This window comes from Rhea americana, unplaced genomic scaffold (assembly GCF_003343005.1).
Source record: "Rhea americana isolate MKP2758 unplaced genomic scaffold, rheAme1 scaffold_67, whole genome shotgun sequence".
Taxonomy (NCBI): Eukaryota; Metazoa; Chordata; class Aves; order Rheiformes; family Rheidae; genus Rhea; species Rhea americana.
Window position 1 is genome coordinate 1,517,813 of NW_028186834.1, and position 22,424 is coordinate 1,540,236.

The 22,424-nt window shown below is 41.1% G+C and overlaps 1 protein-coding gene across 4 annotated transcripts in view; it reads right to left on the reverse strand.

Moving 5' to 3' along the window:
• Positions 1 to 10,103: 10,103 nt before the first annotated feature.
• The window catches only part of LOC146586635 (uncharacterized), a 170,748-nt gene continuing 158,427 nt past the window's right edge, over positions 10,104 to 22,424 (reverse strand). For 2 of the 4 annotated variants that reach the window (XR_014897784.1, XR_014897786.1), the window contains 4 exons: positions 18,322 to 18,421; positions 17,013 to 17,382; positions 10,583 to 10,676; positions 10,104 to 10,443 (listed from right to left, as the gene is read on the reverse strand). Coding sequence is in view for 1 of the 4 variants with exons in the window: in XM_085320945.1 (XP_085177071.1) it covers positions 17,347 to 17,382; positions 18,322 to 18,421 (136 nt within the window). In the remaining 3 variants the exon portion in view is untranslated. Of the gene's footprint in view, positions 10,444 to 10,582; positions 10,677 to 15,561; positions 17,383 to 18,321; positions 18,422 to 22,424 lie in introns of those variants that run through there. The other 2 variants (XR_014897785.1, XM_085320945.1) reach the window with 2 other exon arrangements.

Consider the following 22,424-nt stretch of genomic DNA (forward strand, 5'->3'; position numbering starts at 1 on the left):
TTGGAGATTAGCCAAGTCTTCCTGAATGGCACCACTTGCAAATACAGCCAAATGAAGCATCAATAAACCAGTAAACTAACAAACACTGAGATCTCTCTCTGTTCTATTCATTATATATTCACAGCTCTTTCTAAACTTAGATAAGAACCAATAATAATCCATTCGATACCCTGAATCTGATGTCTGGCAAAACAAACAAACAAACAGACTGTTTCTGTTCTTGTGTAAACTTTTCCCTCTAATATGATTTAAAAATCGAATCATTTCTGCTGTTCATTTCTTTTTGAAGAGTTTGAATTTTTCTTAAATGACATAGCTCCAAATTTCAGATCACATCTTTATCCCAGAGGCGTGCTTGGAGAGCGCCTCACTCCACAACTCCACTGTTAAAAGACTTTAGAAAGCCTAGATAGCACGTTTTGACATACAGATAAGAATCTAGACGTGAAACAAAATGGAAAGCTCTACAGAAATACAAAACGTTAGTTTTAAGTATGCATGCACTATAGTCAAATGTGCGAGCAGCTGGAGCAGGCATACTTGAAATACCTTTAGAAAAGAAATTTCAGCTGCAGAAACAGCGAATCTGCAGCAGCAGCTTGCAGAGACAAGGAGGAACACCCAGGCAGCTCACGGCATGGCTACGGCGCTATGCGAGATACAAAACCTTAGCCCAGACGCATCAGCCCAAATTAGTCACAGTCTGTAGCATAAAAACGTCTTCAACATGTGCAATTGTCTCTCCCTAGCGACCAGATTAGAGACTAATGTCTTGCTGCCCAGAAGAGCCGGCACACGAGTTTGGGGCCATTTCCCTTCCCAGCACCTGGCACTCTCCATTTCAAACGCAGTGCTCTCAGGATACTCCGAAATTCTGCTTTCAGTTTTTAGCACATGGTTGCAAAGCCTGAGTGCAATCTCCCACCTCAAACCACCAAGATTTTGGGAGAATGAGTCACGCACTTACCAGCCTAAAACACAAGGTAACCGTGAGCGAGGAAGAGTCAGTCCTTAGTTCAAACGACAGRCGCTGGCAGACCAGTGCCGAAAGTCCCTGCTTCAGCCCCGCTAGCTCAGAGCGTGAGCTCCAAGGAAGACTTCACGGCCACCCCAGCAGCGAGCCAGGGGGGCTCCGCGGGGAGCCGGCCAGCGCAGGCGCAGCCGTGCCCGCGCCGCAGCTTCGCTGATCCTCCCCGGGCGCCCTTCCCCTTCCCCGCAGCGAGCGCTCGGCCCAGCTCTTGCCGCGAGCGTTCAACTCGCTCTGCTTTCGCGGCGGGTGAAGCCTCGTCCTGGCAAACTCTAGCATGCGCCCAGGACGGGGCAGGGATGGGAACCGGAGACTGGGACCAGTTTTATGGAACCAGATCCCAAGGACTTCGAGCCTGGTCCCTGGGAGAAGCAGCCAGGCCCACACTGGCCAACTTTAGACTTGCGGATGCGCAGCTCGATGTTGTTTCTGAAAACGGCGAGAACAGCGCGCCGAGTAGAAACACGATACGCGGTACCATCAAGATAGATGGCATTTCCTTTGCCCTATGAGCWGAGCACTGCAGCACAATCCTTATCACAGTCAGGGAAGAAGCAGGCACAAGTTTGAGGGTTTTTTTTTGATAAATACTGAATTTTTGTTCACATATTTTAGCTTAAGCAGCAGAGAAATAGAGGAAGATCCATTAATATTCTAGATGAAAATCTTTATCCAAGCTATTCTTCATTATTTTTAAATATTTCACAATCTGAAAATGCTCAGAGTTTCCTTGTTTTTTTAATCTAAACACCAAAACGAGTATCTGTTTTAAGCTCTGAATATATCATTACACCTGTTTTTAATATMTAAGACGTGAGAATGTACATTGAGATTTTTCATTTTCCTTTGCACAATGCAATAAAATTTTAAACCCTGCAACAAAAATTACTAGTGTTGCTCCCACTGCAGCAACCTCACAAATCACCCTTTAATTCTAGCAAAATGAGACAAGATCACCTCAGAACTGAAGATTCTCAACAGTATTTCATCTAATAATGGCTATCAAAACCCAATACCTTTCAACTCTGGAAAAACATCACTTCAGCTATGGAAAATCTCACCAAGAAATGTATTTTTGTTTTCTTTTAGAAACAGTTTAAGATGAATTGAGTGCACTATTTCCAGACCAGCTAAATTCAAAAAAAAATCACCTTATTAGGTCTAATGACCTTTTTTTTTGGTAAACTATTACAGCTTTCTCCAGTTCTCGCAGAGCTGTTCTGAGCAGGCACCATCTTGGTGCAAGGCTGATGCCTGTTACTGTCAGGAGAATACTTCACTCGAGTAGTAAAGGGATCGCACTTTATATGCTTGAGCAGCACTTTGCACACATGCTCTGTCATTTTGGTTAACTCAGAATATTACTTTTCATTTCTTTAGCAGTGTCTCTCGGAGTCGAGGCAAGCGACAGAAGTTAAAATACTTTACATCTCGCCTCTGCTTTGATTTCTAGGACTTTACAGCCCATTAGAAATCTGTGCTGGCTACTGTAATGGCTTAGTTCCCACAGACTCTCCATAACATTGGGCAAACATGCCCATTTAAACCTGCTGTTCTGCTTTCCCTTTGGATTCTCTTTCCCAAAAAATGCAGAGACAAACTGGCCTTTGCATAAGCYTTCTCTTTATTTAAACGTTATGGATGCATTATTTTTTCTTTATATTCATATGAACAGCGTTTAACATAAAATACTTAGAAATACTACRGGAACGTAATGTTTTAAGTGGCATTTGATTTGGCCATTAGCGTCCAGAGAGCTGCATTTGTTAGACCCCCAGCCCAGGGAGGAATGAGGTCAGGCAAATGTCATTCATAGAGCTCCAATCCCATTTGGTAGAACGGTGTATAAAATTTTTATCTGCACAGATTGTATGTGAAGAGCRAGGCTTTACAGAGTACACCTATGCAAAAGAAAATTAATGCTGTGGGCATAACGTTATGCTTGAAGCACCAAGTCCAAAACTGCCTACAGCTTCTAGATCTATTCTTAATTAGAATTTAAAACATGCGACAGAGAAACAGACTAAATCTTCTATCTCAGTGCAGTCATATAAATGTTTTCCTTCTGCATTATAGCAACTATTAGGAGCCTATGAATTGTATTGTAGACTTGCAAAACCATAGATTCTTTGAGAACTCTAAGTTTAAGGTAAGAAGTGGAAGTTATTTTTCAGTACAAGTTTTCCTGAAAGCACATAAAAAAATGCTATTAATCCAGCAGCCCTAGTGATTCACTCTGAAGCACCTGRCAGTCTGAATTCAACATGAAGCACCTATTCAACTATGTTTATTGTATGACCTCCCCCTGCCTAAAAAATGCACAAAAACAAGTATGTGACAAATCAGAGGATGCTCGAATGACAATCGATYCTGGCTAGGGAGGCTTTTTGTTTTGTTTTGTTTCTTCTCCTTTCAATCCTCCCTTCAGCACATTTTGGGGAAGACAAAGAACTGCTCATGGAATGAGGAAAAATAGACAGACAACTGTCTTAAGGTAACACTGCTCATCTCATGCTTTATTATCACAATCCTATTATGTTTGTTCCCCACTCATTTTAATTAACAGAACTGCAATATAATGGAGCCATGCTGAAGGCCCCATAGTTAAAGCCACAATTTCTATTATACACTATTTTTAGCGGTGTACAGTTTTGACTAGGGAACAAAAAAAAATAGCTTAGACTGAAAATTGTCAGGTTTATCTTGAAAACAAAACAGAAGAGACTTTGGGGGCTACAATCTGAAGACATTTGTCATGCGGGTTTTGAGCTACAGGTCACTAACGTTGCCTTAATTTTAAATGTTAACCCTCTCACACAAAACTCGTATCTGAACATTACAGTACTTCATTTCTTTGTAGGTGTGGTATACAGGCATTGTATACAGCGTTGCAGATAACATTAAAAGTTTTGCATGCAAGTGTGTGTGTGTGTGTGTGTGTGTGTGTGTGTGTGTGTGTGTGTGTATATATATATATATATATATGTATATATGTATGTGTATATATATATATATACACACACACACACACATATATAGTTAGCATTTGTGTGTATACGTTCACATCGATAAATGTTGCTCTGCAAGGGGCAGTAGGAGATGAAGGAACATGAGAGCTCAGTGCAATCTCACTATCTGGCAGCCCAAAGGGAGGTCTCTTTTGGGCTCAAATCCTACAGAAAAGCAAAAGGAAGAGGTTACCCAGCCCACTGTGCAAAGATGAGAACTGTGCTGCTTTGGGAGCTAGCAGCACTCACGGGGCTCTAGGGATCCAAAAGATCTCAGCTCCTTTGAGATGGCCCCTCTGCAGGATCATGTTACTGCACCCTTGCCATCTCTGCTGTGCCCCATCTCACCTCCCTCCACTGGGAATCGTGCCATGAGGCTGACTCTTTGCATCTACAGTTTTTGGCACACACCAGCCACATTTCCCAGCTAACAAAGAACTCATCTGAGTTCAAATCAGAGAAGGATCCCTTGGTTCGGAATGACCAGGATCTTGCTTGAAGACCYGACTGCTTACACACACGCACAGCGTGCACAGCACGTAGGCTGGGTTAGAAGGGACTGGTGTGTTAAACAGGCCCAATCAGTGAGCACTGTACCATCAGAAACAACCTGCATGTGGGTAAAATACAACCGGTGTTTCTAGCTATGATTCTGGAAATAAAACTCTCAGCATCACAATCTTGTTTAGTGTTCAAGACAAGACTATGTTCCACCGTTCCTAGATACCACACGCTCTTCCAGAAGTCTGTAACATCTCCCTGTCACAGCACCAACCTAACTCAGAGCTCCACCTATTTTAAAGCATTATATTATTCCTATTCAAACTCTGCAGGACTGATGAAAAACAAGAAACATTTATTTAACAGCAAATGCCTTAAGACCACTCCTATTACTCTTCAAAAAACAACACATACAATGGTAAAGATCTTTCCAAAGAGTTATGAGCCTCAAAAATAAGAAGGAAAATAACAGTCTGCATCACAAGCACAGAATTCAATGTTCAGCAAAGCAAAACTTATTTTGCATGAATGTAATATTTATATTTTATGAAGTCTACATTGAGCAAGGAGAGGTGGTTAGCATGGGTGAGATGGAGAGTCTCCTCAGGACAGCATGGCAAGATTTTGTATTGGATGTAAAGAAGAAATTACTAGCTAAGCAGATCCACTTTCCGGCTGGTATGTAGATGGAGCTGCATTTTCTAGAGTATACAATGGAGAACAAAAAGCAGGTTGTTCTCTTCACGACAGTGGCATCTCTCAAAACGGTAAATGCAACCCTGGACTCCCTAGGTGGCAGGGAACAGGTGAGATGGTACCTCTAGCCCATAATCTACAATGCTGATTTTTGACCCATAAAAGCTGGTAAGAGAATAGCTCATATGGAAAATCTCCACTCTGAAAAATAGGCTTAAGAGAGCTTATGTCATCTTCCAAAACCAGTAATAGAAAAGATAGGATAGAAATGCTCAAGAACTTTTTTTAAAAAGTGTTGAAGCTTCACTTACTGAAAAAGTATGGATTTTTTTTGTCACTGACTTCAGTAGCAGAAGACCATGTCTTAATAAAAAATAGGATATTTTAGCCCTGAAAATTCTGCTTGCGTATATGTGAGAAGTTTGGAGCAATTTGCCTTCCCTTCACCATTAATTTTGTACTTCTAAATACTTTTACTTCTTTTAACTGAAACATTCTCCATATATATATATACACACACATACATACATACACACACACTTTATATAAAGTATGTAATGCGTGTGTGTATATATATATATATATATATATATCTTCATATCACACTTTTAATAAATGCTAAATTTAAACTTTTAATTTTATATTAAAACCTCATTTGTTTTTCCACATGGTACAATGCACATGTGTTCTGCCATAAAGTGTCCATCTCCATGAAATTCTTACTGTCAATATAGGAAAATTTACTGGCAGAACTTAGCCTGAGAAACACCTTACAGAAACAGTAACATAGGCAACAGGGGTGGCTTTTGTGTGATAATCAGTCCAAGGACCACCTTACCCAGGTGTACATTCCCATAAATCAGCATCTTTGCATAGCGTACAGGACACAGGGGCTAACAAGTGAAGTAGTGCCATAACCAGAGACTCACCTATAAAACCTAACTGGCTTGTTTCATACCGCATTGAGGACAGTCAGAAGAACAAGTAATCATTAAATAATATCCCAGGGACAGGCAGAAGGACAGTGACATAGTGAAACTACTTAAAAGATGCAGCACTGAAGCAGGTTCATCGCAYATCCCATTTCTTGCACACAGTCCATCTGAGATTTACAAGTGTTTGCTATCTCTCTATCAATGAATCAATGGAATTACAAGCTTATTACGTACAGTCAGACTTGGATTAAGCCACATATTAAGATACAATAAATGAGTTTTTTTCTAATACTGAAACAATGTTTTGATAGCTTATTTTTTAAAACAACTATTACTACTTTATCAGAGCACAACTTATCAGCTTTTTAATCAGCTTAAGTGATTACCTCAAGGTCATCTTCAACAGAATTTACTATTATGTGACCAATTTCAAGAAGCTGCCTTTGGAAGACTTTTATATCTTTAAGAGTTACAAGATTGGACTCTAAATCAGTCAAAGTACTTGATTCTGATGCAAACCAGGGGGAAAACGTATGAATTAATTTCAGTGGAGATGAAAATTACTCACCAGTATCTCTATTCAGAGAAGCACCGTAATCCATTGTGGTGGTATTGGCAGCAGGACAAGACACATTACTCTTGCAATGAATCAGAGGGAGGAAAGGAAGCACGCTTGCCCATGAGGGATAGCAAAGCCAAGTTAAGTTGTCAGACTTCTTCTCCATCCCGCAAGCAGCTGTGGATGACAATGTATTTTGGTTTATTATTTGGTCAGCACTACTTTGTGCTTGAGGAAAGACAAAGAAAGCAACCAATTAGGCAGGGCACAAAAATGAAAGCAGCCACRACGGATTTAATCTGGGGCGTTATGAAATAAATACGAAGGTAATGCTTCAGAAGTTGAGCGTCTTCCATGGTGTTCTCAGACAGGTAGTCTCTGTTGTCTCCTAATCAATATTCCACATCCAAGAAGGAGGTGTCCCTCCTCTTTCAGGAGCTAATGAGTGGGTAATGACCCTGATCTAGGCTATAGCAGATTGTTAATACCAGCACAAAAAGAGCCCTAGTGAGACAAGCGCTTGCTGGCAGCTAGCAGAGTAAGAGAGCCAAAGAGTCATTCTACATAAACTAGCCACAAGCTGCACTTTCATTTGAGAAGTTGTTACAATTATTTGTTATGATGTAGCCCTGCCTTATGCAAGCAGAACAAAAGTTTTAAGGTATTGTGACTTAAATATAATATTTATGAAGATGATTACACAGTCACTGTTTAAGTCCCTTCTGTGTTCTGCAGCATTTATACCATCAGTGCCACACTGTGGTTAGACAGACAGGCCCATATTTGAAAAGAAGTTGTAGCTGACAATTAGCATTTAACTCGGTAAAGCAGTAACAAACGGGAATTTCCACGCACCATGTTACTTTCAAGTTCCAAAGACTGCTTTATTTTTACTGGCATTTCAAAGGAAGGCAAGAAACAGAAAGAAAGGCTCATGCAAAATCCAGCATTTCTCTGTTACATTGAAAGAAGCTGCCTCAAAGCTGTAGCTCATATAGGTTAAATAAAGTTGTTCCCAGCAGGTAGTATACAGTATTTTTTTACATTAGGAAGACATTGCAATATATCTTCTGTCCATTTACTGTTTTTTTTTTTAATAGCTTGTTTATATAGAACCCTGCACTCACACACAATAGAACAGGCCTTAATCTGTCAGTTGCCCTGTCCCGACAAAAGAGCTAGTCCTTCCTACATGGCAAATTAAATTTTGCTTTCCAGTCATTCCTAAAATGAGGCTTTACACATCCTACTCGCACAGTGGTTTGCAAGGCAATAGGAACACCCTGGCCATCTTAAGCTCTGTTGTAGCATCTGGGTCCTGAGAAGGGCAGCAGTTTGCTTCTAAAAAGATGCTTAGGTTGTCCCCAGACACCCGCCTATTTCCTCAGGAGGAAGCAGAAGGGGGTCTATAACCTGAGTGCAGAGCAGACGCTGGAGGAGGGGGGTCCCTCTCCTCCCTCTAGCACCCCAGGAGCACACCCTTCGAGAGAGGAAAGCTCACCTCCCCAGGACCACAGAGTCCCACCACTTCTTAGCTGGTTCTCTTGGCTGCGATAAGAGAAGGTCCAAAGGAGCCCGAGGAGACCAGGAAGCCTTTCTCCAGGAGCCAACTGGGATTAAAAATGGCTGAAAATGATTAAAACCAAAGACTGCATACTAGCCACACAACGCCCCAAAAGCTGCAGGGCAGAGCTCCCAGGCCGGTGCTTTCCCCCTCTCCCTCCTCACGCGCCTGCTCCAGGCCCCCTCACCCTGCTCAGCACCACTCTCCCAGCAGAAAAGCGCAACGCGGTGCCACAGCCCCTTTCCTCAGTCACCTGCRTACCTGCTCTACTCTGATGGCTCCCACCACCTCCTTCAGTCAGCACATTTAAAGTTTTATATCCCTTATCATCCTGCATATTGATTTGAAAGACAACAGTTGATCCAGGCTGTTTTGACCCAAGGAAGAGGCATTTCCCTATCAAAGGGCTTTTTTACTGTTGTTTCACTCCCTGCCAAAACCCCTGCGAAGCCTCCTTTGACTTTACTCTAAGGCAGCGTAACACCATGCAGGCACCCCAAAAGCAGAGAGCAATCCTTGTTTTAACGCTGTTATTACCTCTTCCAGAGGACAGAAAGTAAGAGGCTCAAACCCCACCTATCACCACAGCACCTCCTGAAGAGGGGCAGGAACCACCCCCTTCTCCATCCCAGCTCCTCTTCTTTGCAAAACAAGTGCAGCGGGCTGATTTTTCTAGAACGAGCCCCAGCTGTTTTCAAACTGTCACTTAACCCCTCCCTTTTCAGCCTGAAATGAAGCAGCTCTTTTTCTCCCACATATGACACCTCTGATTGGGAATTTTCTTCATCATAGCTCATTCTTCACACTTAGAAGTGCTACAAATTGTAAAAAGAGTRGTGAGCAGATCTTGTTTTCTGAAAAATAGAGAATTATTGAAGGAGTTTTTCTCTTTTTCTGTAACTCTGATCTTGAGCTCTGTTTCTTGATCTCTTCCTTTTAAAAGGAAAGCCCCATTTGCTTCTCTTACTGGGCAGTAATTCTCAGAGATGCTGACCATCCACATCTTCTATCGATTACAACATGAGTTTTAAATGTACCTTAAATACAAAAATCAGGCCTATTATCTGCAAATATCTGCAAACATAGATTGTAAAAACACATTATTCCAAATATAGACTTTGTGCTGCCTCAGGCAACTATCTATAAATCTCTTCAAGTGCTAAAACTCAAGGACCTGCRCCCAACAAGAAACAGTTATCTTTACCCATATATCAAGTAAGCTTTCAAGGTGTGACAAATACATAACAATTTATATTTTTAACAGAGACCTACGTTCTGTTCCAATTCAGCATGGTAAATTCAGAGCAACTACACAGTTCTCAAACTTCCGCGAAGTGTGTTTGGTCAATCCCTTATGRGAAAAGGGATTGCTAGAGTGCTCCMATTCTGTCTGCACGCTTTGGACAGCTCCATCTACGGAAAATAAGGAAAAYGCAATATAGATTAAATAGACAAAATATATATTTATTATATCACTCCATCAGCAGTCAAAAAACTGCGCAATCATACAGCTGTGAGAACAAAAAAGGACACTACTGAGGAYATTAGGTACCTAACACACATTTTTGCCTTTGAACATCTCTTCTTCAGTTAATTAAAGGATGCTTTACCCTGAACTGAAAATAAACTATTCTCACAGGTTTCAAATGCACAGCACTTTCTTCCTTCCAACCAAATATATTTTTTCCTGAGATAACTTCCTTTTTCCAAAGAAAGAGAAAAAATGCCGCAGCAAACCTATCTTAGAAATAATAACTTATCCATTACTTTGGAATAGTATTTAACTGACAACAAGACAATCAACAAAACAGCAACTTTATTTGCCCAGTCAATCTCTTTTAGAGTGATAAAACAATCCAAAAATAAGGCCATTAAAAAGCTGATGGAAAAAGGAAGGGGGAGAAARCTGGGGAGAAAGAAGTACGGTAATATAAAATATTCAGAGTACTTACAAATGATATAGTTTCAGATACAGTGGCCACAAAATAGGAAAACAATTGCAGTGTTTGAAAACTAGAGCTGGGTAAATCAATGATTGCTTGTCATCAACCATGTCTCACACACATCATTTATTAAATCAGAATCCTTGCTTCATCCTCCTGGACAGAAACAATAAAAAACTAYTCCATGCAGTTAAGCCTCAATCTGTATATCTGAAGAAGACAGAAATCAGATAAATTCATTTTAAGGAGGAAACTCTTTTTCTGATTTTCCTCATAGGTAGCAGTTTTTCAGCTCTCCACAGAATTCCACCGCGTGATTCTCAATCACAATTATTGCAGAAGCACTTACGCAGAAATAGCGGTGATCTCAGCTGGATTCAGGGGCCTTTTCTGCCACGTGAAATCAAAAAGCATTCAGTATTGATGACCCTAGAGGTCTTCATCTAAATGGGAAGGAAAAGTGAGGGTTATTGATATCATATTTACCAAGAAAATACAACGAAAACCTGATCCTGAATATCAATTATTCATATATTTTTACCATTTATATTAGCAYAGTGTTTAGAAGCCTTCGTCCTGGGAGCTAAACCCATTCTACTAAATCCTTTACAAACACATAGCAAAAAATGGCCTCGACCCTCAAACCAGCTAACATCCAACACGGGGGAACTGAGAAAGGGAGCAGAAGGGGAGAGCGTGGGGCAGGATGAYGGGTCGCGGCCTCCCCACAGGAGGAGTCCGACTCTTGGTTATTCTCTGTGGGCAGCAGGAGTCTCAGGGAGCAACAAAGAYATGTTGGAGATGAATCTCCAAACTCTGAAGGCACCTTGAGGGAAGGCATCACCTTTGCAAACGTAGCAAAGTTGGCCGGTGTCCTGAGCTGCTCTGGGCAAGAGCCGATCTGCCACGTCTCCGTGGGAAGCGATACTCCTAGGGAGAGGCTGCGACCAGTGGGGTGGGGAAAAATGTCTGCCTTCTTCATGGCTACGACGAGGCAAAGCTTCGTGGTCAAGCTCTGAGAAAAGGACGCTGCAGCAACCAAGACACAAACAGTTAAAGCCTGGGCACAATTATTAGAGACCTTGTGTCTGGGCTATGTCTGTATCACACAGTCATTAGTGGCGGTGGCCTGTCTCTCTTCTCCTTCCTCCCTTTTGCCTTTCTTGTGCTATGTCATTTCCAGCTCTTCAGCCTCTTGCCCTCTCTCCTGTTTTTCTCGGTTAAACCAGGCTAAAAACAACATGCAAAGCAGCTTCTGTYGTAACCAGCATCACGCACTAAGCGCTGTATTAGCTAATTCATTAAATAGGCACCGAAAAAACAGGGAAAGGGATCAATTATACCCTTGTCTGTTTGTTCAGCTGCTGCGCCCCGTCAGATGGGTGTCGTGTTGTTTGTTTATTAAAGCTTCCTTGGAAAGCAGGGCACGCAGAGCGCTCGGGCGCCGCCGGTGTGGAGGGCACGCTCACCCTGCCCCAGCCTCCCTTCGCAACGCTCTGCCCCCGGCACCTCGCAGAAGCCCCTTCTGCTTCCGAACTTCAGGGGGAAATTTTAATTGCAGGGTATCGGTTGATTGATTTGGAGCAAGCACAAAACAAACATGATGAAAAACTAGAACTACATTTAGGATTGTGTGCAAAATTCAAAAATACATGAAGAAATCAGGCAAATTTCTATCTCAAAGGTAGATGAAAATGAAACTAATACTTTAGTTTTAATTATCACCATCAGGAAAATCATCTTTTACCAACTTTTCCAATCCTAAGGAGAGGTTTAGGGAGCAATATAGCATTTGAACTAGTATTGCYGAAGAAAATCAAACCTATTTGCAACTGTTTCTTGCAACTGATTGAAGCATTCATGACAAGTTCACAGATCAAAAATGACAAGGGTCAACCTATCCTGCTCTGCAGAATCAATTATAAAGCATTCTGGCTAATCACCTACAAAATCTTGCAGAGGTTCCTGGATATTTTGCCCCACTTCCCCGTTTCTATCTTCTCAGTCCTGACAAGCCTATAAAGACAAATGTGCAAAAAGGTGGCCAGAGATGGAGAAAAAAACTAACCAAYGAATTTTCATAAATTACATCAGAGATTCTTAGGGACTTAAAASGGAAAGTACTTTTTTAAATAACAGGTGTAATGGCAATCACATTCATGCAAGCCTAGATTCACATAAGCAAGAATTAATTTCAGAATGGTTACTGGCCATTCTGCTTAACTCATGGACTTGGTTCTTGTTGCTGAATCTAGCAAAAAAGTTCACTTATTCAGGGAACCCTGCCAGCATATACTAAATTTAAGGATTACACTAAGGATTAAGTTCCTAAGTATTCTTTAAAATAGTACTTGGATATTCATATTTTTCACAAACCACTCACCTAAAACAATTCGGGATGAGGAATTCTCACASCAGGAGCATTGCAAATAAGAATTCAGAGACTCATCTTAACTTGCTTTTCTCCTAAAACAACAGGAAGTTCCTGGGATACGAAACATCTGAGAACATTTGGCCTACACTGTAGCACGAAGGCCGAAATAATGGGACTCTAGGGAGTGGATGGCAAGCGCTGACCCTGCCTTCTGAGACCTTCTATTGCTGCAACGTAATTCTGCCCTTTCTAAAGGTAAACAATACAGCCCTACAAATCAACACTCTCACAGACTTCAAAGCCACAGGGATATCCCTATCAACGTAGCACTCAAGTTAGAAATCAGCCTTAACACACCATATGACCACTAAACAGTCAGCAGCCAGMGAGCAAAGGAGCATCGATAGACGTAGTCAATTATTATTTTCCTGATAAAATAATAGCTTACCTAACTCTCTGAAGCTAATGTGGAGACATGCTTTGAACCATGACCCTCAGATGCCATGAATTTTGAGGATCTGGCCTTTCTCTTCACCACAAGCTTTAAACACTTTAGACACTTAAAACTGTAAAGCTTCCAAGGAGACAGAACAAACATTAGTTTAAGTCATCCAAATGAACATCTGCATCTGTATGAACCACATGTGGAGGCAAACAGCTTGAGCTATTCTCTCCAGCTGGGCTAAAGTGACCTTAGCTTAAATCTTCCTGAATTGCGACTAATGACCCAGAACATCCTTTGCAACAATTTAAACAAATAAACATCTTCTGACAGCATCTGAATCTTCTCTTTCTCTTTGCACAGTATCTTTCCAGATCATCTTGATACTACTCATGAAAAACAACTGACAGGATCTGTTAGAGAAGAGCTCTTCAAATACTGGGCTAGGGACCTTAGCTCTGTGTGAGTCCTCCTTAGCCCCAGAGTAAGGGGGGCAGCTGGAAAGGAGATCAACAGAGCACAAACTGAGGAGAGGCGCACACATAATTTCAGATCAATCAAATTGGGCAGATTTTTCCCCTGGATGCAGGAAATGCCAAAACCGTCACACTGATCAAAACAGGAATTGGCTCTGATGAATCAGGACTTGCATCGTATTTGGGGGAGGGAGGCAGTAGTCTTTTATCCAGAGTCAAGTATTTTTTAGCTAGTATTTTTCTCATTTGATTGTGATCAGGAAAGTGCAGGCTAATACTGGAGCCGTATAAAATCCTTGCACCTAGTATGGTTCCTTTCATGTCCCTTATGGCAGAAGCCAGTCGACCTCCTAGACCGCTACATGAGAGTCGTACAGCACATTCTGGAAGATTTAACAAGTGTGCAAGAGAGCAGATAACAATATAGTAACTCCTCCCTTGACAACACAGAGACAAGGAGGCTCCAAATCCGCCACAAAAGCTGGCACTCATGAGCAAACATGAGAGAGGGAAGCGACCTGCTGCTCAGATGCGATCGTCTCTAGGAAAAACTGAAGCACAACATCCCCGAGACGCAGCCCTACAACCACGAAGGCCAGCTCCTCATACGCAGGGTTAGACGAAAAGGAGGAACTGCTACAGTTCACTCAAAGCCTGCACAGCACAGCACCGACATGACTTTGTGCCCTGACTTCTTATTCCTTCACTTCAAACTGTCCATGCCAGTTTTGTGTTCAGTTTGAACATCCTTTTAGGGAAGCTTCATTTCTGTTAATTTCCTGTAAAACCAGCATTTGGTCTGATATTACAGTGTAATTATTACAATCAAAATTAACAATGACTAAGGTCTATGTAAGTGATCTAGTTCATGTAAACACAAAAATTCAGACTGTCAGAATGTAAAATGTTGGTCTTTAACTCTGTAACTGCAAGTAATGATGGCATAATAGAACAAGGAAATTATAATATGGCTTGTTTGAACAGGACATTTCTTCTGAAAAGCCATTCTTTAGAACCATTAGAAGTGTTTTCAGTTGCATTTCAAAACTTTCCTGATTAAACAGACCTAGAGTCTTGAAAAGTCTTGCAAACTCAGACCAGAATAGAAAGACTGCTCAGGGTTGGCTCCCAGTGCCCCTCCTCTCTCCAAGCCTTTTCTTTTCTATGGTGGCTGTATCTTCTGCCTCCAAATCTCTGCTTTCATTTATAAAGAAGTCTCTAGCTGCTTTGATCACAAAGAAAACCTTTGAAATGTGAAATGAGTTTAAGCCAATGCATCAATGTGTGCTCAAGTCTTCAGACACCTGCAATAACAGTAGTGGGATGTGTGAACTGTCCTATTCACTTCAGCAGAGTGCAAATTCTAAAGCCAAGTTAAATAGGGGACACATGGTCCAGCGATTAGATCATTATTTTGGCATTTGTGATACTCAGGTTTAGTTTTCTGCTGATCCACAGAGTTACGGAAATTTGGGCAAGTCACTTGGCAGCAGGTTTGAAGTGTGTCCGTTTCCCCTGGGGGCCTGGATCCAGGCTCCGMCGGAGTGGAACGGCTCTGCCTCCTGCCCTCCGTTATTCTCGTTTCCACTCACTGTTAGAGTTGCACAGGATCACGGGACTTGGCCCTGAGACTGCAAATCAATTAATAAAATGTACAAATTACCATATCACACTCTTTGAACAGACCATGCTCTCAGAGTTCATTAACTCCAGAAATGATGATACAATGCAATGTTGTCTTTATAAAGAAAATAYACAGTAAATTAAAGGTTAGTACAACAACAGATGTAAAGAGTGAAAGGAAGAAGGACTCATCTTGTAACCAGAGTACTTCAACTTGGGCTCTGACACAGAGTTTCTGTATGGCKCTTTAAAACAGGAGTTTAATTATGTTAATTTTCTTTTTTTTTTCATGATGAAGCAGATGAAACAGTAAGTTAATGGAGTAACCACTGTCAAAGATTAGCAGTGAAAGGACTGGCTCTCCTAAAAAACAGAGTAACATGATAGGGAGGAGTGTTTGTGTGTGTGTGTGTGTGTGTGTGTGTGTGTGTGTGTATAATAGATATATTGTTTCCCATTTAATTGCATGTGGATTTGGATCAGCAACCCCTCAGACACCAACACAAAAGAATTCACTGTTCTGTTTATCCACAATTATGACAGATTCATCATACCAACAATGCTTTGCCAGATCACTCACTGAAATAGCTCCGRCTCTAATTTATTTTTTTCATAAAAATCCTTGCCATGTTACAGTACAGCAAATCCACAACTTTACTGATACAGACAGTTGCACYGACTTCAAGAGGACTCCAAGGAGGAAGAAAAGTCTTCACCTAGGTATGCTTTTGAATAACAGCCCTACATCACATCTATTCTGGCCAAATGAAAATGATCAGCCATATCTATTTTTATGAAGCATTCATAATTTTAAAATGTATAAAATGCTACCATTATAAAACATTTCAGGGATCAAAGCTGGAGCAGAATAAAAACTGTGTACAAAAATCAGATCTTTCATTCCATTCCTCAATCCATTGATGCAAGCAAGAAGGGAATTCTTCCCTTCAAACTGGCCTTTCATAGAAAGTAAGACCATCTCATTTTCTGCCAAGCTTCAGGTAACTTACAAGGATAAGGTCGTATCTTTTCAGATGTACCATTAGCTTCCTTACTGCTGGAGAAAATTAAAAAGGAAAATTGCCTGTCACACCCAGAGAGCTAAGCTGATGATGAAGGCTGAAGTCTGCTCAGATTTTCATTCCTGGGCTTAGACTTTAAGGTTAGCTTATTTATTTATTTTCATGCACCTTGAGTGCTGTTTAAAATACAAAACCTACCAAGTCTTTGCTTTCTTGCAAAGATGATAAATTGGGCTAGATTTTCAATGTGCTGTATACATACAACCCCCCCTTAGGTGATCTGGAAGGGTCTTTGGTAATTTTATCTTTTTGATAGTATGTAATCTTCAGTGCTAGAATGAGACATTTTCTCTGTTTTCCCTTGACCATCTAACTGGTGGCTAAGATGATGATGCCAGGATTGATGTGCCCAGGAAGAGATACTTGCTATTTTTTATTGCTTATATGTTATCTTTTAGTTTTACTATTATTTTTTCTGTACACACTGTTTGGAGAGCAGTAGACCTATCACACTGCATCTCTTTCCAAGTGTTAGCTTACTCATTCAAGYAATGACCTTACTTTACTTCCACAAGCCTAAAGATGTGTTTGTTAAAACAGGCAATTGGACACACTGAGATAGCCTGTCGGGCACTGTAACTTTGTGCATATGAAAGATGCTACAGAAATTGATGGATTTTAAAGTATCCTTTTGCTTGGATATCTTATAGCTCACTCTTTCRCTGTAGCTTCTGTTTTACTGCTATGTGTCAGGGCAAATTTTTAAGCCTTCAACGTATAAAGAAAAAGGATACATTAAAGTAAGCATAAAAGTCTATTTTAAACCAACAGAAGCAAACAACCTTGTTGCTTCATCCCCATAAGAAATGCATCCACTTATGCCTTGGCACAACAGACCTTGAGGGTCATTTCTGCTGGAGAGGCACAGAAGCTATGGTTCTGTTAAGAAATAAGATGATGTTRTAACACCCTCAGATTGCCTTCCAGTTTCATCCTGTGAGCCATATAAAGATACTAATTCAACAGAGAAATGCTTTGCCTGTCAGATGAGGCCAGCTTATTTGGTATAACAGCCTGCACAGTGCACAGTCCAGAGCCACCTTGAAACCAGCCAGGYACACCACAGCAGGAGTCTGTGAGGACATCATGTTATCTCATGAGGTAGCCAGGGGTTCATCACTCCTGAACATCAAAGTCTTCACTTGAATTGTCCTGGAGAAACACAGGAGAAAAACAGCCACTTTCATAACTTCAAAAGCAAGGCAAGATTTGCAAGTGGTTTTATTCGACAAACTGGTGGTCTAGGAAAGGTTGGGTAAGTTTTAGGAAGATGAGCCATACACATAAAAGTGTACGTGTATTGCTTCATTCACATGAAGCAAAATACCACATAAGTTCAAAACCAAAAACTCTCTTCATCCCTGCCCTCCCATCCCTCTCAGTTCCTAACCCTGATACATTAGGGCCAGCCCACAGGCACAATATCCCCGGACATACAGATCTGTTCCAAAGCCAGATCACACACAGCCTGTGTGTGTCCACACTTGGACTGTGGCAAGATTTTCTCTCTGGTTGCAAGGAACAGATTAACCCTTTCTTCCCTGTCTGTGGGGAGGAAGAACACCCAGCATACTGCAATATTTAAAGTGGTGATTACAATGGCCTGCCTAATAGCTAGAGGGGGCCAGAAGTCATCAGACTGTGTGGTCCAAAGTGGAACATACAGTACAAAAGAATTGCTTAGAGAAAAGGAGAATTGCTTCCTTCTTAAGGCTGCACTGCTCATCGCTGTCTTCACCTACGACATTTCCGTTGTGCTCTGTGCAATCCCTCACCGCTCCAGTCTCAGCAGTTTTGCAATCTGTCTTTGAGAGGCTGTGTCCTCACCAGAGTATGTCCAGCAACTGAGCCCCCTCCCACCAAGACACTACTGATCATAGACATTACAAAAAGGGATTGATTGCATTCAAAACCTGGGTATATCACAYGGCAGCAGTGATTATTCACTGGCTTTTAAGAGGGTCTTTGTTAATAATATTCRAGTTAATGTACAAAGGGAAAGGAGTCTGTGAATGAGAAACTCATGAGAACTGAGCAAGAACAGAAGAATCAAGTGGCAAGATTTGGTATTATTATGTCAAGTTTCATTACCTCACACATGCAAAGGTTGCTGGTGGCTAAATCATCTTCCAGGAAAGGACTATGGCAATAAACCCCATCCTGTGGCCAGTCTGTCAAGTATACAGACACTCTGCAAGACATAATAAAATAACTGCTTGATGCAGAGTTCCAGAAAGAAAAGTAGAAATGCAGGTATATGCAGCAAATTGTACACTTGAATCCAACAGATGTTGCAGGAAGCAAATACTGATCAGATTTACACATTTAGACCATTTCCGCTCSCCCTTCTGCCATTCAATACAGTTCTGAGTTTTCAAAAACAAAGACTTTCTGTAAGAAAAGACTCCTGCTTTTAGTTTTTTAAGATTATCATTTAATGTACAGTGTTAAATTTACAGACTAAAACAATCAACAATATGGAAATAGTATTATCRATAAATTCAGGTTTTATTCATAAGTACAGTATACTTGTATGCATAAAACATGACGTGAAGCACAGCTTTATGTATTTTTACTAGGCAAACTTAAACCTTGATTTACATCTGTTTCACTAAAACTTTATTGCTTCCTCATCAGACAGTACAGATTCCTTTCTGTATCTTAGATGGTAAATATAGTTAATGTGCTGAGGCTGCAATGGATCAGCAGTGAAGCTGTTTAATAGTGACATAAATTATTTCAGTGACTTTTCCTGCCAGTGAGAGATGTCTCCATGTGCTATAAACTAATACCGAAGGAATGATGCTCTTTCATCCTAGCAAAGTGCCTGAGCTATATTGTTTTTGTATCCTGTTGGGGATGATACAAATGTAGCATGTATTACAACTATATGCACTTAGGCCATTTTTCTTTGCTGTTTTTAATGCTCTCCTGCACTGAAAATTGAGCTTCAGTGCCTGAATGAAGGCAAAGCCAATTACTTTCTTTGAAACCTTTCTTTAAAGTCTGCAAATCCCAACAGATTTTTTTTAATCTTTCTCTTGGATTAAAAATATATTTAAAAATAATTATACCTGTTGAAACTCAGAAGTATGAGGCATGAACAAGCTGGGTGGCTTAAGAGACACATGCATGGATGTGACATGCCCTGTTCCACCTCCATTAGCCCATCCTTATCTCCAGAGACCATTTCAGAGTTTCCAGAGCATTCTGTTCAACCTGCAGTTCAAGTACACTTCTACTAGGAAACCAGTTTCTATTTGTCCTCGAATTAGTCACTTACTTACTTAYAAAAGAGCTTTCCTGTGTATTGTGGTTCATTGATAGGAATCACAGGAATGCAGGGGAATGGAGCAGACATTTATTTCAGTGCCAGAAAAAACCTGCCAGCTGATGCTGAAGTCCATCCTGCAAATGGTTTTCACCTATTAAGTGCCACTGTATTGTGCGTACTGTGTGGAAGAGGATGAATTGATATGGGGTCAAGGACATGTCCTTGAGCCTTAGAAATTCATCTTCTTCCCTCCCTTGTACTAGTCCTTATACACTTAATTGCTGTGTCCCCCTCTCTGTACCTCTCCCCACGGTAAATTTGGCAGTCCCACAGAAGTTTCCTTTGCAGTTTGTTTTTATCCATCCACTAGAATGAGGGACCTCGTAGAGGAGCTCACTTCCCCACTCTTCCTCTCCTCCCCAAGCATCTCTTCCCTCTTTATTTCTCCATCCTCTCCTAAACTGGCCTCCTTCTTTATGCTGTCCTTTATCTATTTTTCTCTGCTAACCTCTTTTTCCCTGTACCCTAAACACAAATACATGGTCTACAACTGCTTTCTCAACCCCTTTCCCCAGCACCATCCTTCTCCTYCAGCTCCATCGGTCTCTGCTTCGCAGAACTGACTCACACTGAGACAGTCACCAGTTCCTCTTACGACTGGCATTACGGTCTCTCGCTGCTGCCCTCCTGTATTTCTATAGCACCTTCTCCTGATTGCAGGAACGCTCCTTCCCCCGGGTCCTCCACAATCCCGGCGACGCTTCTGCCTCTGCTTTGTCCTAATGCAGCCTCAGCCACATCAGCTCCTCGGTCTGCCTCTCGCACACAGCTCTCAAGGTTTATCCACTCAGAACAAATTTTTTCATCATAAAATATAMAGCAATGTATTTCTTAAGCATATGAGAAAAAGTTATTTGCCTAACCATCTTATGTTCAAAATTCTTCTTGCGGCTCTTTTCCTATTTCCACACAGAATGTAAAATAGGAACAAACTAAGCATTTTCCTTGTGATATGTAAAAGGAGCCTATAACCTCTCTCTTTTTCCTGCACTGGGTGCAACATCCCTCTTCGCAGTGTCACTGACTCTGACAGTAACAGGAAAGGCCCTTTCCCACTTTCTCAGTATTTCTTGGCATGTACTCAGAAAACTCAGCACCTCTCATGTCTCAATTCTCTTTTCTTCACTCCAGTGGATAAAGCAAGGACTATCTCAGCTCCGCTTTTAAAATTTAGGCTAAAAGTGTGTGGGGGGGCTTTCTGCCCCTGTCTTCCATCTGACCTCTTCTGAACTTTTTTTTTTTTTTTTTTTTTTTTTTTTTTTTTTTTTGATGGGGAAGGGGTCTGGAGCAGTCCCTTGTGGCTAACTTCTAATTTAATATAAAGCTAGCAATAGCATCAATGTAACAGTTAATTTCCCTTACTTCTCCCCCTTTCCAATTCCAGAAACAGCCAAGCACTGAACAAAAAGCATGAAATTGTGCTGGCAATATTATAACTCAAGTATAAKCAAAAGGAAACTAAATTATATAAAATTTAATTATAGTGATAAGGYATTACACTTTGGAGTATTTCTTTCTCCATTTTTTCCAAAAGGTCTTAAATTATATTTCAGAATCTAAACTGGCTTGCACGGGGGAGAAATTCTGGGAGTTATCAATGTTTTCTGTAGTGGCTACAGATTAYCTTAAGACACAAGAGATAGTATTTAATCTGAAAGATCTCTATCACTTTCAACATTACTTTATCTAAATCTATGATGAAAACTCAAGTCATCTCCACAGAAATCTCCAGTATGGTCTCAGTCTCGCTCTCCAKGGTCTATTTAAAGCAGGCACATCTATTAAGTGAATGTTCAAAATGTACCRTAATATAAACTGTATCAGAAGGTTCATGTTTTATCCGTAGTTCTAAGAGAATTAACACATTAATTTCCATTACTGATAGGGTATCTACTTTCCTCAACAAAAAACCAGAAGCTTTTTATCACACGCTTTTTAAGTCCTCCCGGACTCGGACCACCGCGCGGTACGTGTCTTGCATTACACAGCCGAGAACAGCCAGTCTCCTCCTTGGMCTGCTGTCCCAGTCGCTTCTAGAAGATTGAATTCCCAGCGAGCTCACGAACGCCCCAGCTGCAAGCAATCTGCCCCATCTTGCCAAAGTCYGTAGAACTGTAAGACCCTTAAGGCAGTGCTGGCAATTTTCAGCGTTTCAACAATCATTTAAATTAGACTGCCTACGTGCTGTAACATTCACCCTTTCCCACTTGAATGTATTGCCCATTCAGTTTACTAATTTYCCTTATGCTTTATCATCCTTCTCATCCCCCTCTTCGCCGCACACGAATCATCGTTTTGATGGCTGCCACCTTCCAGAGGCTCCAGCACATGAAACATGCCACAGAAAACACCTCTTCATTCACAGACATGCTCTGATTACAAAGATTACTGCTATGATTTTCTTTTCACGGGAATCAGTTAAATCAAGCTGTTTCCACAGGAATCAATGGAATCTCATCTGTTCAGACTTCTTACAGCTGAGGATGAAATTGTCAGTATGTTTCTAGCATTTTTAGGATGACAGCCCTCAGTTTAGGTGGCTGATATTAACGGATGCAGTGTCCTGTACCTGCACTCGGACCCAATAGCTCTAGGAAGCCTCGATTACTCCATCCTCTCCTCCCTTTGAAAGTTTTCTTACTACCAAACACGCTTCAAATCCCATCGCTTCCCATGCAATCCTCATAAAAGCAATGTCAAGATAGAGAAGGTGGCTGGAAGCTCCACTTCAAACATTGACTTTAATGTATATTTTTCTGATGTTAGTTTCACCCAAAATGGTCCACAGCTATATGCTGTTATTTACAGTGACTTATTACTTCCATTATTAGATATGATAAGCGCACAGAACAGACTGACA